The sequence below is a fragment of the Hordeum vulgare genome, chromosome 3H (genome assembly GCF_904849725.1).
Source record: "Hordeum vulgare subsp. vulgare chromosome 3H, MorexV3_pseudomolecules_assembly, whole genome shotgun sequence".
In the NCBI taxonomy this organism is placed as follows: domain Eukaryota; kingdom Viridiplantae; phylum Streptophyta; class Magnoliopsida; order Poales; family Poaceae; genus Hordeum; species Hordeum vulgare.
The window spans coordinates 32,252,768-32,271,413 of NC_058520.1; the positions used below are offsets into that span (position 1 = coordinate 32,252,768).

The window sequence follows — 18,646 nt, forward strand, 5'->3', positions numbered from 1 at the left end:
TGCCTTTCTCGAAACTTAGTGGTTTTACTAACCATCAACTATTGATGCTCCTTCTTGATTTCTACTTTGGCAGTGTCAAACATCGCGAATCGCTCAAGGATCATTGTATCTGTCCTTGATATGTTATAGTTCATCATGAAGCTCTCACAGCTTGGTGGCAGTGACTTTGGAGAACCCTCACTATCTTATCTGGAAGATCAACTCCCACTTGATTCAAGCGATTGTCGTACTCAGATAATCTGAGCACACGCTCAACGATTGAGCTTTTCTCCTTTACTTCGTGGACAAAGAATCTTGTCGGAGGTCTCATACCTCTTAACAAGGGCACAAGCATGAAATCACAATTTCTCTTTAGAACATCTCTTATGTTCCGTGACATTTTAAAACGTCTTCGGCGCCTTGCTTCTAAGCCATTAAGTATTTTGTACTGAACTATCGTATAGTCATCAGAAACGTGTATGTCGGATGTTCACAACATCTACCGACGACGCTCGAGGTGCAGCACACCGAGTGGTGCATTAAGGACATAAGCCTTCTGCACAGCAACGAGGACAATCCTCGTTTTTACAGACTCAGTCTGCAAAGTTTGCTACTATCAACTTTCAACTAAATTTTCTCTAGGAACATATAAAAACAGTAGTGCTATAGCGCAAGCTACATCGTAATTCGCAAAGACCATTAGACTATGTTCATGACAATTAGTTCAATTAATCATATTACTTAAGAACTCCCACTCAAAAAGTACATCTCTCTAGTCATTTGAGTGGTACATGATCCAAATCTACTATCTCAAGTCTGATCATCACGTGAGTCCAGAATAGTTTCAGTGGTAAGCATCTCTATGCTAATCATATCAACTATACGATTCATGCTCGACCTTTCGGTCTCATGTGTTCCGAGGCCATGTCTGCACATGCTACGCTCGTCAAGCTTAACCCGAGTGTTCTGCGTGTGCAACTGTTTTGCACCCGTTGTATGTGAACGTTGAGTCTATCACACCCGATCATCACGTGGTGTCTCGAAACGAAGAACCGTCGCAACGGTGCACAGTCGGGGAGAACACAATTTCGTCTTGAAATTTTAGTGAGAGATCACCTCATAATGCTACCGTCGTTCTAAGCAAGATAAGGTGCATAAAGGATTAACATCACACGCAATTCATAAGTGACATGATATGGCCATCATCATGCGCTTCTTGATCTCCATCACCAAAGCACCGGCACGATCTTCTTGTCACCGGCGTCACACCATGATCTCCATCATCATGATCTCCATCAACGTGTCGCCATCGGGGTTGTCGTGCTACTCATGCTATTACTATTAAAGCTACGTCCTAGCAATATAGTAAACACATCTGCAAGCACAAACGTTAGTTTAAAGACAACCCTATGGCTCATGCCGGTTGCCGTACCATCAACGTGCAAGTCGATATTAACTATTACAACATGATCATCTCATACATCCAATATATCACATCACATCGTTGGCCATATCACATCACAAGCATACCCTGCAAAAACAAGTTAGACGTCCTCTAATTGTTGTTGCATGTTTTACGTGGTGACCATGGGTATCTAGTAGGATCGCATCTTACTTACGCAAACACCACAACGGAGATATATGAATTGCTATTTAATCTCATCCAAGGACCTCCTCGGTCAAATCCGATTCAACTAAAGTTGGAGAAACCGACACTCGCCGATCATCTTTGAGCAACGGAGTTACTCGTAGCGATGAAACCAGTCTCTCGTAAGCGTACGAGTAATCTCGGTCCGAGCCGCTTCGATCCAACAATACCGCAGAATCAAGAAAAGACTAAGGAGGGCAGCAAAATGCACATCACCGCCCACAAAAACTTTTGTGTTCTACTCGAGAAGACATCTACGCATGAACCTAGCTCATGATGCCACTGTTGGGGAACGTCGCATGGGAAACAAAAAAATTCCTACGTGCACGAAGACCTATCATGGTGATGTCCATCTACGAGAGGGGATTTCTGATCTACGTACCCATGTAGATCGCACAGCAAAAGCGTTAGTGAACGCGGTTGATGTAGTGGAACGTCCTCACGTCCCTCAATCTGCCCCGCGAACCGTCCCACGAACCGTCCCGCGGTCCGTCCCACGATCCGCTCCGATCTAGTGCCGAACGGACGACACCTCCGCGTTCAGCACACGTACAGCTCGACGATGATCTCAGAGACGGAGAGGTAGATGAGTTCTCCGGCAGCGTGACGGCGCTCCGGAGGTTGGTGGTGATCTAATCTCAGCAGGGCTCCGCCCGAGCTCCGCAGAAACGCGATCTAGAGGAAAAACCATGGAGGTATGTGGTCGGGCTGCCGTGGCTAAGTTGTCTCAAATCAGCCCTAAAACCCCACTATATATAGGAGGGAGGGAGGGGAGGAGGCAGCCTCAAAACCTAAAGGTTTGGCCGAAATTGGAGGTGGAGGAGTCCTACTCCAATCCTACTTGGAGTAGGATTCCACCTTCCCACTTGGAAACTCTTTCCACCTTGTGTTTTTTCCTTCTCAAACCTTATGGGCCTTAGTGGGAACTTATTCCAGCCCACTAGGGGTTTGTTTATCTCTTCCCATAGCCCATGAGACCCCTTGGGGCGTGACACCCCTCCTGATGGTCCCTGGCACCCCTCCCGGCACTCCCAGTACACTACCGATGAGCCCGAAACTTTTTCGGTAATGCACGAAAACCTTCCGCTAACCAAATGAGGTCATCCTATATATCAATCTTCGTTTCCGGACCATTCCAGAAACACTCTTGATGTCCGTGATCTCATCCGGGATTCCGAACAACATTCGGTAACCAACCATATAACTCAAATACGCATAAAACAACGTCGAACCTTAAGTGTGCAGACCGTGCGGGTTCGAGAACTATGTAGACATGACTCGAGTGACTCCTCGGTCAATATCCAATAGCGGGACCTGGATGCCCTTATTGGATCCTACATATTCTACGAAGATCTTATCGTTTGAACCTCAGTGCCAAGGATTCATATAATCCCGTATGTCATTCCCTTTGTCCTTCGGTATATTACTTGCCCGAGATTCGATCGTCAGTATCCGCATACCTATTTCAATCTCGTTTACCGGCAAGTCTCTTTACACGTTCCGTAATACAAGATCCCGCAACTTATACTAAGTCACATTGCTTGCAAGGCTTGTGTGTGATGTTGTATTACCGAGTGGGCCCCGAGATACCTCTCCGTCATACGGAGTGACAAATCCCAGTCTCGATCCATACTAACTCAACGAACACCTTCGGAGATACATGTAGAGCATCTTTATAGTCACCCTGTTACGTTGCGACGTTTGATACACACAAAGCATTCCTCCGGTGTCAGTGAGTTATATGATCTCATGGTCATAGGAACAAATACTTGACACGCGGAAAACAGTAGCAACAAAATGACACGATCAACATGCTACGTCTATTAGTTTGGGTCTAGTCCATCACATGATTCTCCTAATGATGTGATCCCGTTATCAAGTGACAACACTTGCCTATGGTCAGGAAACCTTGACCATCTTTGATCAACGAGCTAGTCAACTAGAGGCTTACTAGGGACAGTGTTTTGTCTATGTATCCACACATGCACCGTGTTTCCAACCAATACAATTACAACATGGATAATAAACAGTTATCATGAACAAAGAAATATAATAATAACTAATTTATTATTGCCTCTAGGGCATATTTCCAACAAAAGCCTCCTCCCTCCTTCCTCCTGTATATATACTAGAGTTTTTGAGGGTCTTTGTACATATTTTTCACCCACGTGCTACCCTCTCCTCTAGATCGTAGTTCTTCCTCTAGATCGTTTTTTAGCAGCGCTTAGGCGAAGCCCTGCTGGAATAGAACCACCACCATCGCCGGCATGCCGTCACGCTACCGTAGAATTCATCTACTTCCCTGCCTCTCTTGCTGGATCAAGAAGGCGGAGATCGTCATCGAGCTGTACGTGTGCTGAACGCGGAGGTGCCGTCCGTTCGGCGTCAGATCGGGACGGATCGTGGGATGGCGACGATTTGAATCGTGAAGACGTTCCACTACATCAACCGCGCTTCTTAACGTTTCCCGCTTAGCGAACTACAAGGGTATGTGGATCCAATCTCCCTCTCGTAGATGATCATCACCATGATAGGTATTCGTGTGCATAGGAAATTTTTTGTTTCCCATGCAACGTTCCCCAACACGGACTAGTCTTTAAAGGTTTGGCGGAGTCGATCTCCGGCGCGTCGACACAGGGAGTGTGGTTGGCCAGAGTTGACCCCTGATCTTCGAACGCCATGGTCGGATCCATTCTCGAGGTTTCGGGGTTTTCGAGCTCATCGGATGATATGTGCCAGGAGACCTAAAGTCAAGGCTTCGGGGTTTTCGAGCTCATCGGATGAAGTCGAGAGCCCACTGAGGACCAGATCACCTCTTCCATCGGCGATGTAATCTAGGTCACCGAACTTTATTCCCTGTCCCGGGGCGAACCCGACGATGTGGGTGAGGTGACGAGCCGCCTCGACATGTAGAACGATGCTGCCAAACAGGGAGAGCTGGCCGGGGACGAAGATATCCTCGATGATGATGCCATCGCTGATGACCAAGCGAGCCATCGATCCTTCTGTCGATTCCATAGTGAAACTCTCAATGAAAGCACCAATGTAGGTGTCAAAACGGCATATCTCGGGTAGGGGGTCCCAAACTATGGATCTTGGATCGATGGGTAACATGAGACAAGGGAGATGATATTTACCCAGGTTTGGGCCTTCTTGATGGGGTAATACCCTACGTCCTGATTTATTTGTATTGATGATGATGTATCGAGTACAGAGTTGATCTACCTCGAGATCGTATAATGTGGTCCAAAACCCTAGGAGTAATGATCTTAATCTGCCTTACAAACTAAAACCCTGTGGTTTATATAGATACCCGGGTACCTAGGGTTACACAATGTCGGTTACACGAGGGAGTAAACATGCCGATATGATCATTTTGACTTGGAGCATACACCAACGCTTTAGAAGATTCCGTTCTGGACACGTCGCAGTCTTATAGTTCGACCCTTCAATGATAATCATAGGGCGGCCCATGAGTCCGGCCCGTGAAGATAGGTCAACAACCCGAGGACCCCGTAGTCTCGGACTCCCTCACTAAGAAGAACAAAAACATGTGTGTGAAGCCAAACAGTTGTGGTTTACATCTACTCACCCCTTAAACACAAATACGGGAAACCAAATAGCCGGCCTCAAAGTGTCCTTTGATCCAATGCAGGCAACCAAACAACATGGAGATGTTGGTTCGTTGCCTATTTTTCTCAACGAGGCTCCGGTGAGATGTGGGTGAAATGTAGTCATTATTCACTCTAGGCAATGCCCGTAGTGTTTTTTTGATTTTTTTTTTGTATTTGAAATTTCGATCTAACTTTTTTATTGGTTGTAAACATATCTCTTATGAATATTCACACAAAAAATTGGATTTTTAGACACATAAAATTGTTATTTTAAAAGAAGGAGCGTAGGAGCATGTCAACAACCGAAGCCCCCATATCTGCCCCAAACGTTCGGCGGCCTGTCCAATCAATGTCCGAACAGAAAATTATCATTCAAACTGGACAAGGCAAACTCGGTCCAAGCATCTGGGTTGACCGATACCCACCATACCCAACCCATGTGTGGGGTGGATACGGGGATGCCCGAACGGATGTGTCACATCAGACTCATGGCTGGGGCCGTTCTAAAACCCATCGGTCCGGCGAGGCCTCCTCCGGTTAGGTGAGAATGCATTCATATCGTCGGCGTGCCACCCTAGCCCCGTCCCATTCTCACCCCACCCCTCGCGTTGGCACCGTCACTGCCCTACTCTCTATTTCACTTAGAATCCGAGGTCCACCGATGCTGCCATGGTCTGCAACAAGATCACTTACTACAAGCGTCGCGCTGGATCGTCGAGCGAAGATCAGGAGAAGATACACGCCGCGGAGATCGAGGCGCCGAAGGAGGAAGAGGTTGGGCGGAGCTGCCGGAGCAAGAGGAGGAGGAGGAGGAGCCATCGCCGGATGAGGAGGAGAAGACACCGACGCGGGAGCAAGCTGAATTAGGGATGCTCTCGCGGAGTTCAAGCTCGTTTAATCGGAGGAGGTAGTGCAAGAATGAGTCATCCTCGACTCCATCCAATCTAAGGCGTAGGTGAAGGCGAACACCGCTTCCTTCACAAGGTGGACATGGAGTCTAAGGAGATTTTCCTGCAATGACGGAGCCAGGATTTGGATATGACCTCTAATAGAGGGGCTAAATACATACATATTTGTACATAAATATATACTAGATACTTCAGGTTTCATCAATCATTAGGGGAGGGCGGAGGCAGACCCGTGCTCGTCCCCTGTACAAGGAGGACGAGGAGGAGGCACATGCGTTTCGCCGAGCCACCAATGACCATGAGGTCGGTGACTCCGACACGAACATCATCGATATATGTGTTGACGAGTGTAGGTGGTAAACTGATAATTTGCTAATTGAGGTCTCTTGCTAATTCCTAGTTTCCAACCATGTAGATCATGAAAGTTGCATTGCTTTGTACTCCCTCCGTTACTAAATATAAGATCTTTTAGAGATTACACTATGGATTAGATACGGAGCAAAATGAGTGAATCTACATCCTAAATATGACTACATACATCCGTATGTAGTTCAGAGTGAAATTTCTAAAAGGTCTTATATTTAGGAACGAAGGGAGTACTATGAGAATGGAAATAGTTGAATTGTAATGTCATGAGGGATGACCAGGTGCTGTCCACGACGCAGGCCGATACGAGGGCTCATTTTTTTGTATGTGTGGTTGTACATTGAGCAAAATTTGGTGTTTTGCCCCTTTTACAAAAGTTGACCGAGATCTGACCTGATTTATAAAAATTGCGGAATCTTACCCTTCCTATCGCCGGGGACCATGTCAGTAGGGTATTGAGAACCTACTACTAAGGCCCCTGGTAGTAGAAAACTTATCCACGTCAGCGCGACGGACCTTTACCGTCAAATAGGCTGATGTTAGTATATACAACCCTATCATGGAGGTGCCCAACAATAAGTGCGAACTCTGATACTTAGGAAATTTTTAGGATAGGGCGTGCACCCCTACCAATAGGGTCTTTGATGGTAGGCTGTTATATTCTATCGTCATGAATCCTGCGTATAGGAAAATGATCAGATCCCGAGTTTTTTTTTTATAAACTAGGATCATATCTGTATCAACTTTCATACAAAAGTCAAAACAGAAAATTTATGATTTTGATAGAATTCATCTAGCTGAGATTTAGTTATGTCTCATCCATCTTTTATAGGTATTAGATGTGATACTATAAGATGCTGAATTGTACTACTTTGTATCTATGTTTGTTTATCGGGTAAATGAGATCAAATTATATCTCATCTAAATGAGTTTTAGGCACTCTCAAAAATTTAACCCGTAGATTGTATCACCTGGTATACTTCCCCGATAGTAGCGAGTGGCCAAATCCATGGTTTTGATCCTTTTGACTAGTTTTAACCTGATTTGATCATGTTTATGATTTCTTTTTCGGACCTGACCCTTTTTTCTACCGTCAGCCGTTGTGACGATAGGCATCCACACCCTATCGCCAGTAGGGAACGGATCAACGCAGACGGTGCCGTTTCACCCGGTTGGCTCGACGACGTCATCTAGTTTGATCCGACCCTACCTTCACAGGGAGCGATGATAGGGTGTGGATGCCTACCACCACAATGGATGGCGGTAGGAAAAATAGTAAGATTTAAAAAAAAAGCACGAATGGAAACTATGTCAAAAGATTCAAAACAGTGAAATCGGCCGCAGCCAGTCGCCAACGCACACGCTGCGGCCGCAGGGAGAGAAAGCCAGCCAGCCAGCGAGTGGTTTGCACACGGACAGTGCGATGCGATGGAACCGATCGATGGCGCGTTGCCGATTCAACTGGAGTGTCCCTTAAAGTTGCCTCTGCTCCTCGTCGTCGCTCCCAACCAACCACTGGGCGCGGGTGCGGGTGCGGGTGCGGGTGCGAGCTAGTGGCACTAGCACTCCAGCAGACGATCGATCGTGTCGCATGTATCGCATCAACTGTGCTCTGACACTGTTCGCAGTCGCGACGTCTTTCCCCTCCTTTTTCCTCTCTCTTCCGCTGTGCCTTTGTCGCCGGACTGTCGGTCGGCCGCAGTGATCACCTGACCCGAGAGTGCGTGAGAAACACGGCGGCCGGAGGACGCCGCTGTCTTCACCGGTCGATCGAGCATCGGAGACGGCCGGTGAATCGCGCGGCGCGGCGCGGTGCGGCAGCATCATGGGCGGTGCCGGGCGGGCGCGCTGGGCACTGTGGAGAGCGCGCACTGATTGCGCCTTTTTGTCCGCGCGGCCGGGCCTCGCGTCAAATCGGCGCGCGCGCGCGCTCGCTCGACCACGGCGGGTTCACCCGTGCCGTCCCGTCACCCCGGTTCGTTGGCCGTCCCGCTCCCGTCCATCCATCATTGTCCATGGATCATTACGCTGCACGCACCACCCTACGTATCATCCTACACGCCACGCCATCGCCTGCCTACACGCACGCACCCCTCCAGCTCGAGGGCAGGGACGACGCCGGCCGCCACCTCCGCTTCTTCCACCCATCCCGTCAAACGCAGCATCCTCGCCGTTATCATTCTCCTCCCCTCCTCCTCCTCCCCTGTCTCGTCCATCACCCGTTCCTAGCAGTAGCAGCTAGCCACCTTTTCTCAGGTCAGCCAGGAGGAGGCATGGGCGGCGGCGCGGTCAGGTGGGTCAAGATCCTCGCGCTGCTCTCGCTCGTCCCGCTGGCGCTAAGAGCCGGCTCCCTCCTCGGCCACGTCGTCGCGCCGCCGCCCACCTCGGCCCGGCCTTCAGCCGCCACCAGGAGCGCCAGAGTCGTCATCTCCGGGAAGACGTCGGGGGGTGCTGCTCTGGCCGCCGCGAGGCTCCGTGGCGGCGGCGGCGTAGGCGGGTTCGGCGACGACAAGAGGATGGCGCCGTCGGGGTCCAACCCGCTGCACAACCTGCGATGAGCAGTCGCCGTTCCTGCTCGATCGCTCGCCGATGCATGTATGGATTCCACGAGGTTTTCTGCTCTGCTCTGCTATTGCCTCTTCTTCGTATGATTGATGGCACTTCACGTGATGATGTATACTACCACAACATATAGTACCATATTATACGTATTACTTCTTCAGGTTTGTTGCATTGCATGTCTAACAATTGTACTGTACATACCGCACAAGGCTCATCGATCGTCTGTCATGTTCAAGCATCAAGGCTTTGTGGAGATGTATTGGTGCCTGGACAGAATTGTTTCTGCTGTGTCCAAGTAAAATCCTTCATTCAGAAGGCTGAAGCTATCGAAAATTTGCTTCTCATTTCCTACAAGAAAATAGCCAAAGCTCTGTATTCTCTTACCATCTCAAACAAGAACCAATCGAGTTCTCCTCTTTACTCTCGCATTGGACTGCTCATCGATTCCATGCATTGTCACACCACACGATACGGAGTTGTGGTGCGCAAATGAACAAATTAACGCCTTTTGTTCCACTTCAGAATTTCACGATACCAGTAGTACATAGGAAGAAACTACTCCTGGGCAAGCGGGCATCATCAGCTGAGTGACACAACAGTTAGTTTCAAGTGTGTTTCCCTTTTTGCTGTTGTCTCTTGTGCAGAGAAGAAACGGAATGAAAGCCAATGATAACAAGGAGGAAACATACGAAGACCCTGACTGACATTCTCCATTGCCTGTCCTACCTTACAATCATGGTGTCTTAGAATCAGCCATCCTCGTCCCTGCTGCCGAAAGTGCGCCGCGAGCAATCCAACCGCTGCAGTCAAAGCCAAACGCCCAACACTAATTATGCAGCTTCTACTGATTAATCACACGCGTCAGTTTATTCCCTTCGATCGGGAACGAGACAAGGGCATTACAGAGTGACACGAGGAAGAAGAGAACAGAGCTGAGCTAGCTACATAGCCAAACAAAGCAAACCAAACCGCTGCTGTCCTACTGATGTGAAAATACCTCTGCTAGTAGGTTGGTGAAACAATGGATAGTGCTACTCCTTGGCTCCGGCCGGCTCGTCGACGACGACGGTGATCCTGCCCTCGTCGAGCAGGCTGTAGAACTCGCGGGTGCGGCGCTGGTTGCTCCAGTGGTGAAGCTTCCACAGGTACCCCGCGAGGAGCCCCAGGCTCATCCCGTACACGATCTCCCTCACCACGCTCGGCGGCCGCCGGCCCTTCATTCTCGCCCCCGTCGCCGACGCCGCCTGCGTCGCCACCTTGTGCGCCGTCGTCGACATGGCAGATGGCACCTACCTCCCTCTTCTCCTTCGTAGCCGCTTTTTGACGACGAGGATACGAGCTTGGCAGCCCTGCGGTGGACGGGTGGAGGAGCCGTGTCGGCCGAGGTGGCGGGCGCGTGGCGAGCTCGCGCCACGCGTGTGGTGCGTTCCCCTCAAGCGGCGCCGTCACATGCCAACCCCAAGCGGCGCTGGGTGTGGAGCACGCGCCCAGATAATGGTTCAAGCTTCAAAATCGGAGTTCATCCCACATGTTTAGAGGATCTACAGCCGCGAGGGCAAATCCGACCCTCAATGCCAGGGCGCGTTCAAGCCTCAAGTATTTTACAGCCGAATACTTAAATTAAAAATTTTAAACCCATATTTTTACATGCAATGTAAAACCATAATAAAGCGGAGCTCGTCCGTCTCCACCTTGCACTGTCCCGCAGCCACTGCATTCTACAAAAGTATTGATCCGGCCACCGACAAGACAGAATAGGACACGACACACTAACCGGTTCACACGACTTAGCTTCCGCCGTCTACCATGTTATATTCTTCTTTGTTGAAGGCCGCAACCTGGATAGTGTCAGTGAACGTAAGATCAATCAAGGATCCCTCCCGGGAAGAGGTGACATCCTCCATGACGTGGTTGCAGCGCCCGTACTAGTTCAGCATATAGCGCGTCGGAGAGTGCGACTCCGCCTCGCCAACATTGATCGTCGTGAGGGCTTCTGCTGCCTCGCACGGCAGGCACGACGCGCCATGTTTGCATCCACGGACGCCCATGATGCGTCCTCCAGCTCGGCGCGTCAATTAAGGGATTGCGTGTCCACCATCGTGTTTGGACACATGGCGTACTGCACTCCTGTGAGGCAGCGGATCCATGCACCGGTTGTGTGGACGCAATGGATTCCCGATGGAAGGAGTTCGAGCACTGCCATCGGGCTTGCACCTTTAGGGCGTGGCGGAGCTCAAGTCGGACGATTATCTCCTCCTCGGGTCCGTGACGGATGAGCTCGGGGTCGACAGACTAGAGGTGGAGGGATCGGATGCGCTGTCCGCCATGCCGGAGAAGGCCGGAGATCGTCGTAGGTGAGCTCGGGTGGTAGTGGAGGAGAGTGAAGGGTTGTAGAGGGGAGGGGTGAACTGGCTAGAGTTTCGTCCGGCGAGCGAATGTGGAAGAATATATGTGGTGTCAGGCGTGATAGCATGGGCTGGATCCAACGTGGTGAACGCGTTCAAACATGTCCGGGAGTTCTCTATGCTCTTCATATTTAAGCTAAATATGAAGGGTGTCGGTTGTTTGAAGAGGCCGGTTGAATCAAATTTTCATGATCGGTCACTGATTAAACGATTTCTCGAAGGTTTGAAATGGATTTAAAGGATTCACCTATAGACGCTCTTACAAGTTGTTTTAAGTTTTAACTTAGCGAAAACGCCTTATATTATTACACAAATGGACTATCACTAGTAGAAAACAGGGCTATAGTCCCGGTTGGTAAGTGTCGTAGTTTTGTCACGGCAGATGTCCTCGTGAAAGGACTTAATGAAGGAGCCATCGCACCTTGGTGGCGACTCAAAGGGGGTGAGCGAAAGCGAGATTTAGATTTACCCAGGTTTGGTCCCTCATGTGGAGGTAAAAGCCTACGTCCTGCTTTGTGTAGATTGATGATGGTTTCGATTACAAGGAGGGCGTAACTCGCCTGACCTAGCTCTCGATGATTTCTAACTTGCCCTATCTTCCTCAGGGACTCGCCTTTATATACAGGTCGAGGCCCTAGGATTTACAAGAGTCCTAGCCACGCTACAGGCCGTGGTTTTCCATATCTCTAAGTCGTCGTGCTTTCCAAGACTGAAACCTCCTAGGCGGCCTATCCTCTGTATAGCTCCTGAACCGCCATCCGGCTCCCGCCCCCCTGGGCCAAGGCTTGTATTACCAAAGGATGAGTCGCCCCTTCAGTGACCCGGTCTAGTTAGGCGGGTTACACCGCAGGTAATATCCCCAACATTAGGACCTAGATTGTCTTGAATTTATTCACGCCAATAAACTTCTACTCATTTTGGGGCGAGTTGTATTACTCCTATCTTTTGACGATCGACAAACCGCCATCCATCATGAATTGTTTGAGCCGCCAAGCAGTTTTGGATGACATCACCTTATCCCTCCAATTTTGGGACTTAATGACGCAACCACCCAACGGATCTTTCTCACCGCCATTTATTTATCCCGAAAATCCAGGCGCCATCATTGCAAATTTTCAGTTTGTCGCCTCTATTCCCATGCATGCCGTCTCAATTCCAGTACCTGGCCTTTAAATAACCGCAGGGGGGGAGTGGGGGCACCGTCACCTACCCCCACTTCGACTTCCTCGTCAACCTTCGTCTTCCTCGTGCTAGCGCCCCCCGTCTCTTCGCCGCTCTCGAAGCTTCGTCGCCAGCCATCGCGGCCCGGACGTCTCCAGGCCAACCAAAGGCACAAGATCTGCCGCAAACCTTCTGCATCCTCTTCCGCGGATTGTCCTCCTTTCTCAGGTAAGCATTTTCCCCCATTAGGGTTAGACCTTGCCACCATGTTCGTCTAAGTTTATCTCCGGAATGCAACGATGATCCCCTTTTCACTCTAGATCCATCAACCATATTTCCGATAGATCCTTCGTAGTAGTAAAGCACGATAGCATCGCCGCATCTGTTGGTCATTTTGATGTATTTACCTTATAGATTCATGAGGCACCCCTGTCGCTTTCGTGCGTTCATAGTCTTCGCAGCTTTGTTTAGGCATTATCTCCTTAATTTGATCCACCCGTAGATCCGTATTTCATTGCTTGCTTTTAGAAACTTATTTATCCCACTCCGGGAATATCCCTAAGGAAAGAATCTTTTCTGAATCACCACTCGCCATCTTCCACCACAGCGAGTTAGAACATCGTCAAAGCTACACTTTTGATCGCCGAAGGGCGAGCCATAACACCTTCGTATACATACCATAAATCACTCAACTGGCGAGTTAGAATATCCTCATTTTCAGGTTTTTAGTCACCTAATGGCGAGTCATAGGGCCTTTACAGACATATCTAGACCTCGAACTGGCGAGTTACCATGTTTTATGGTCCTTAATGAGAGGCCTCGTTTCTTCTTTTTTTTGTAATCATGGTTAGCATCTCAAAATGCGATTGGCTACCAACCAAGATTAATGACACCTTTGTCAAGAAATTTTTCAAGTCGGGTCACCTTGATTGTAAGGAAGCCATTGGTTGGCGGACTGCTCCAAGCGAGGTGATTCCTAATCCCGCCGAGGGGGAAGTAGTTGTTTTCATTGATCATCTTGAACGAGGCTTCAAACCGCCCGGGTCAAAGTTCTTTAGAGACGCTCTGCATTTCCTCAACGTTCATCCTCAGGATCTGGGACCCAACTCCATTAGTAATCTGTGTCAATTCCAAGTATTTTGCGAAGCATACCTACAGATAGAGCCCACAGTTCCATTATTTTGGAATTTCTTTCATCTGAACCGCCAGACCGAATTTTCCAACGGGTCTGATATGTCTCAAACGTATCTATAATTTTTGATGGTTTCATGCTGTTATCTTGTCATCTTTGGATGTTTTATGTACCTTTTATATCTTTTTTGGGACTAACTTATTAATTCAGTGCCAAGTGCCAGTTCTTGTTTTTTCTGTGTTTTTGGCTCTTTTCAGATCTGATTTTGGAACGGAGTCCAAACGGAATAAAATCCCCGAAATGATTTTTTCCCGAACGGAAGAAGATCAGGGGGCTTGTGGGCCAAGCCAGGAGGGCTACAGGGAGCCCACAAGCCCCCACTCTGCCACCACGGGGGGGGGGGGGGGGGGAAGGCTTGTGGCCTCCCTGGCGCCCCCCTGACCTAGATCTTGCGCCTATATCTTCCCTAAAAATCAGAAAAAAAATCAAAGGATCCACGAAAATACTTCTCCGCCGCCGCAAGCTTCCGTTTCCGCGAGATCTCATCTGGAGACCGTTCCCAGTGCCCTGCCGGAGGGGACTTTGGAGTTGGAGGGCTTCTTCTTCATCATCATCGCCCCTCCAATGACTCGTGAGTAGTTCACTTCAGACCTACGGGTCCGTAGTTACTAGCTAGATGGTTTCTTCTCTCTCTTGTATCTTAAATACAAAGTTCTCCATGATCTTCATGGAGATCTATCTGATGTAATCTTCTTTGGCGGTGTGTTTGTCAAGATCCGATGAATTGTGGATTTTTGATCAGATTATCTATGATATATATTTGAGTCTTTCCTGATTTCTTATATGCATGATTTGATATCCTTGTAAGTCTCTCCGAGCCTTGGGTTTTTTCTGGCCAACTAGACCTATGATTCTTGCAATGGGAGAAGTGCTTGGTTTTGGGTTCTTACCATGTGGTGACCTTTCCCAGTGACAGTAGGGGCAGCAAGGCACACATCGTGTAGTTTCCATCAAGGGTAACAAGGTGGGCTCTGTCGTAGATATAAGATTGTCCATCTACATCATGTCATCTTGCTTAAGGCGTTACTCTGTTCTTTTGGACTTAATACACTAGATGCATGCTGGATAGTGGTCGACGTGTGGAGTAATAGTAGTAGATGCAGAAAGTATCGGTCTACTTGTTTTGGACGTGATGCCTATAGATATAATCATTGCCATAGATGACATCACGACTTTGCGAGGTTCTATCAATTGCTCGACAGTAATTTGTTCACCCACTGTCTACTTGCTTTCATGAGAGAAGCCACTAGTAAACACTATGGCCCCCGGGTCTATTCACACCTATCGTTTCCACTTTCGCTTTTACTTTGCTTTGTTACTTTGTTTCTTTCATTTCTCACTTGGCGAACAATCTATAAGGGATTGACAACCCCTTCATAGCGTTGGGAGTAAGCTTTTTGTGTTTGTGCAGGCTCTTGTGATACTCCTTCACTGGATCGATACCTTGGTTCTCAAACTGAGGGAAATACTTACCACCGCTGCGCTACATCACCCTTTCCGCTTCGAGGGAACACCAACGCAAGGCTCCATGGCCATGGGGGAATCCTTTGCATATTTGCCTAGGAAGTCCCTTAAGGTGTAGCCGTTGCAGAAGGATTCCTGGTGCCGTCAACACACCTATTTCTGGCACCGTTGGAAGGTCTTTTGTTGCAGTAGCAGGGTCCAACTTGGAAATCGGCCGGGGGGGGGGGGTCAACATCCAGCGGCGGCGCGAAGGTGGGTTTCTGTCCGTCCTCCTACCCAGCCATCCCAAAGGCTGGGCCGAGTCTTGGTTTTACTTTCGTGACACTTCTCCTCCCGGTGAGAATCCACTTCCGGGTTACAGAGAAGATCGATTACCCATGAACTTCAGGCTGCGAGAGTAACTTACCAAAGAAGAAGAATCAGAATTCATCCCCATCTTCTCCGAGGTGCGGTCTTTGACCAATAATGGGCTCATCGGGGTTGACCTATTCCGTTGCTGGGTGGAGTGGAATATTCTTTCACTGAGTCGCCGGAATGGTCTGATGTGCGAATACGATGGCAACGTGAACCATCTGCAATGCTTTCATCATAAAAGAATCCCCGAGAGAGATATTGTTGACATAATCAAGAAGTTAACCCGCGAGTCCTTGGAAAACTGTGCCAAGGTCGGGATCAAGCCTTTGTGCCTCACCAACCCGGCTCCACCGGTAACAATCTAAGTCGCCTCTTTCTACCTTTTTCGACATATGTGCCAGCATTCCAGGTTTGAATTTTGATTCTATCCACCATAAAGGTGATCCATTTTGGTCTCGAAGGCCAAAGGTGACTGCCGAGAAAACAACTAAACCGCCACCGAAGAAGAAGAAAAAGACGAGCAAGGGCAAAGCCGTTGTCAAGGATTCATCCGTCGTCGGCGAGTCCCAAGCCGGCGAAGAACAGTCAGAGGTAAAAAATTACCCTTTTGTTTGTCATCATTAAGTTCCAACTTATGCTTATGTCCGGTTACCTTTGTACGTAGGATGATGGCTATGAGAGCCAAGATGACGTGGTTGAGGTAATTTCTATTTCTTCCGACTCAACTTCCTCTTCTCCTAGGCCGGCCAGGCGGATTTGTGGAAAAGTTCCCATGTCTCACCCAAATGCTTGTCTGGACCCTCATTTCCTTTTGAACAAGGCGAAATATACTCCCAAACGAAAAACCCGAAGCCGTTCTGGCGACTTATTTCCAGGTTACTTGATTTCATTTCTTGACACTTCCTTCATTTTAGAATTTAATCATCGTTGGTGATCAACATCTGGTTTACCATATGGTTCCATATTGATTTTGTGCTGACATAGAGTGGGACTAATGCCCTTAAGATCATCAAGAGTATGTCCAATAGCGGCATGGTGCTTCCTCAGAGTTTTCAATAATCTATTTTCTTCATGCTCTGAAAGGTTAGCACTAATAACAACAGGATATATCTCTTTTTCATCAAGATAAGCATACTTCAGAGTATCAGGTAGTTGTTTAAGCTCAAACACGGGATCACCCTTGGGTGGAGGAGGATCCCCGAGTATTTCAACAGGTAGGTTGTTTTTCAGAATAGGTTGATGATCAAAGAAAATCATATCAATTTCATTCCTTTCATTCATATGCATATCATTTTCATGGTCTAGCAAATATTGTTCTAATGGATTGGTAGGAGGCACAGCGATAGAAGCGGGACCAATAATTTCATATTTACTAGGCAATTCTTTGTCATGGGATTGTCTACGAAATTTAGAGAAATTGAACTCATGAGATGCATCCCCAAAACTTACAGTAACCGTTTATTTTTCACAATCAATCTTAGCATTAACAGTATTCAAGAAGGGTCTACCAAATATAATGGGACAAAAATCATCTTGTGGGGAACCAAGAACAAGAAAATCAGTAGGATACTTTATTTTCCCACACAAGATTTCAACATCTCTAACAATCTTAATTGGTGAAATAGTATCTCTATTAGCAAGCTTGATGGTCACATCAATTTCCTCTAATTCGGCCGGTGCAATATCATTCATAATTTCTTGGTATAAGGTAAAAGGAATTGCACTCACACTAGCACCCACATCACATAAGCCATAATAACAATGATCTCCTATTTTTAAAAAAACGACAGGCACGCCAACAACAGGTCTATGTTTACCCTTAGTATCAGGTCTAGCAATTCTAGCGGCTTCATCACAGAAGTGAATGACATGCCCATGAATATTATCAACCAAGAGATATTTAACCATAGCAATATTAGGTTCAACTTTAATTTGTTCAGGAGGTATAGGTATTCTAGTACAACTCTTACGAACCACATTTGAAGCTTTAGCATGTTCCTTTATCCTAACAGGAAAGGGTGGTTTCTCAATATAAGAAGTAGGAATAATAGGATTAGCATTATAAATAATAGTTTCTTCTTAAAGTTTAATAGGTTCTACCAATTTAACTTCAATGGGAGGATGATATTTAAACCACTTCTCCTTGGGGAGAACAACATGAGTAGCAAAAGATTCCCAAAATGAAGCCTCCCCCAATCTTGATCGATTATTTCTCCTTCACGAGGCCAAAAATTATAGATATAATTCCGCTCACGATGAACCAGATGCATAGGGTAAAACTTCTCATGAAATTCCAACTTCAATCTGTTGTAGTTCCATGATCCAATATCATCACATAGCCTATAGCATGTCAAACCTTTTCCTTTGAAGATAAAGGAACGACCTTCTTCTTGACATCATCCTCGGACAGACCTGCAAGCTTAAATAATCCACAAACTTAATCCACATAGATTAGGTGCAAATCGAGATCTAGTATTCCATCTTGTGCATAAGGATTAGCTAGCGGTTTTTCTATCATGCCCAAAGGAATTTCATAATAAATATTTTTAGTAGGTGCAGCAGGTTGAGGAGCATCTCTTTGTGCTTCCGGTCGGGGTGAAGATACCCCTAACAAGCTCCTCAAAGGATTATTTTCCATAGTGATAAGTGATAGTAAATTTCAGCACGCTATATAAATTTTTCCTTAAGAAGTTCCACTTACCAAAGCCGCTTCATTCCCCGGCAACGGCGCCAGAAAAGAGTCTTGACGACCCACAAGTGTAGGGGATATATCATAGTCCTTTCGATAAGTAGGAGTGTCGAACCCAACGAGGACCAAAAGGAAATGTCAAGCGGTTTTCAGTAAGGTATTCCCTGCAAGCACTCAAATTATCGGTAACACGTAGTTTTGTGATAAGGTAATTTGTAACGGGTAACAAGTAACAATTGTAACTAAGGTGCAGCAAGGTGTCCCAATCCTTTTTGTAGCAAAGGACAAGCATGGACAAACTCTT

General features: G+C 47.5%; 2 protein-coding genes across 2 annotated transcripts; one reads left to right on the forward strand and one right to left on the reverse strand.

Annotated features, from left to right (window-relative positions):
* Positions 1-8,453: 8,453 nt before the first annotated feature.
* On the forward strand, positions 8,454-9,348 carry LOC123439419. The gene has a single exon (XM_045116136.1). The coding sequence runs from the start codon at positions 8,531-8,533 to the stop codon at positions 9,071-9,073; it is 543 nt and encodes a 180-aa protein (XP_044972071.1). The 5' UTR covers positions 8,454-8,530; the 3' UTR covers positions 9,074-9,348.
* A 270-nt stretch (positions 9,349-9,618) lies between these two features.
* Positions 9,619-10,630, reverse strand: LOC123439420 (putative cytochrome c oxidase subunit 5C-4). The gene is made up of 2 exons (XM_045116137.1): positions 10,075-10,630; positions 9,619-9,877 (listed from the first exon to the last, which is right to left on the reverse strand). The coding sequence occupies exon 1, from the start codon at positions 10,352-10,354 to the stop codon at positions 10,109-10,111; it is 246 nt and encodes an 81-aa protein (XP_044972072.1). The 5' UTR covers positions 10,355-10,630; the 3' UTR covers positions 9,619-9,877; positions 10,075-10,108.
* Between the last annotated feature and the right edge of the window lie 8,016 nt (positions 10,631-18,646).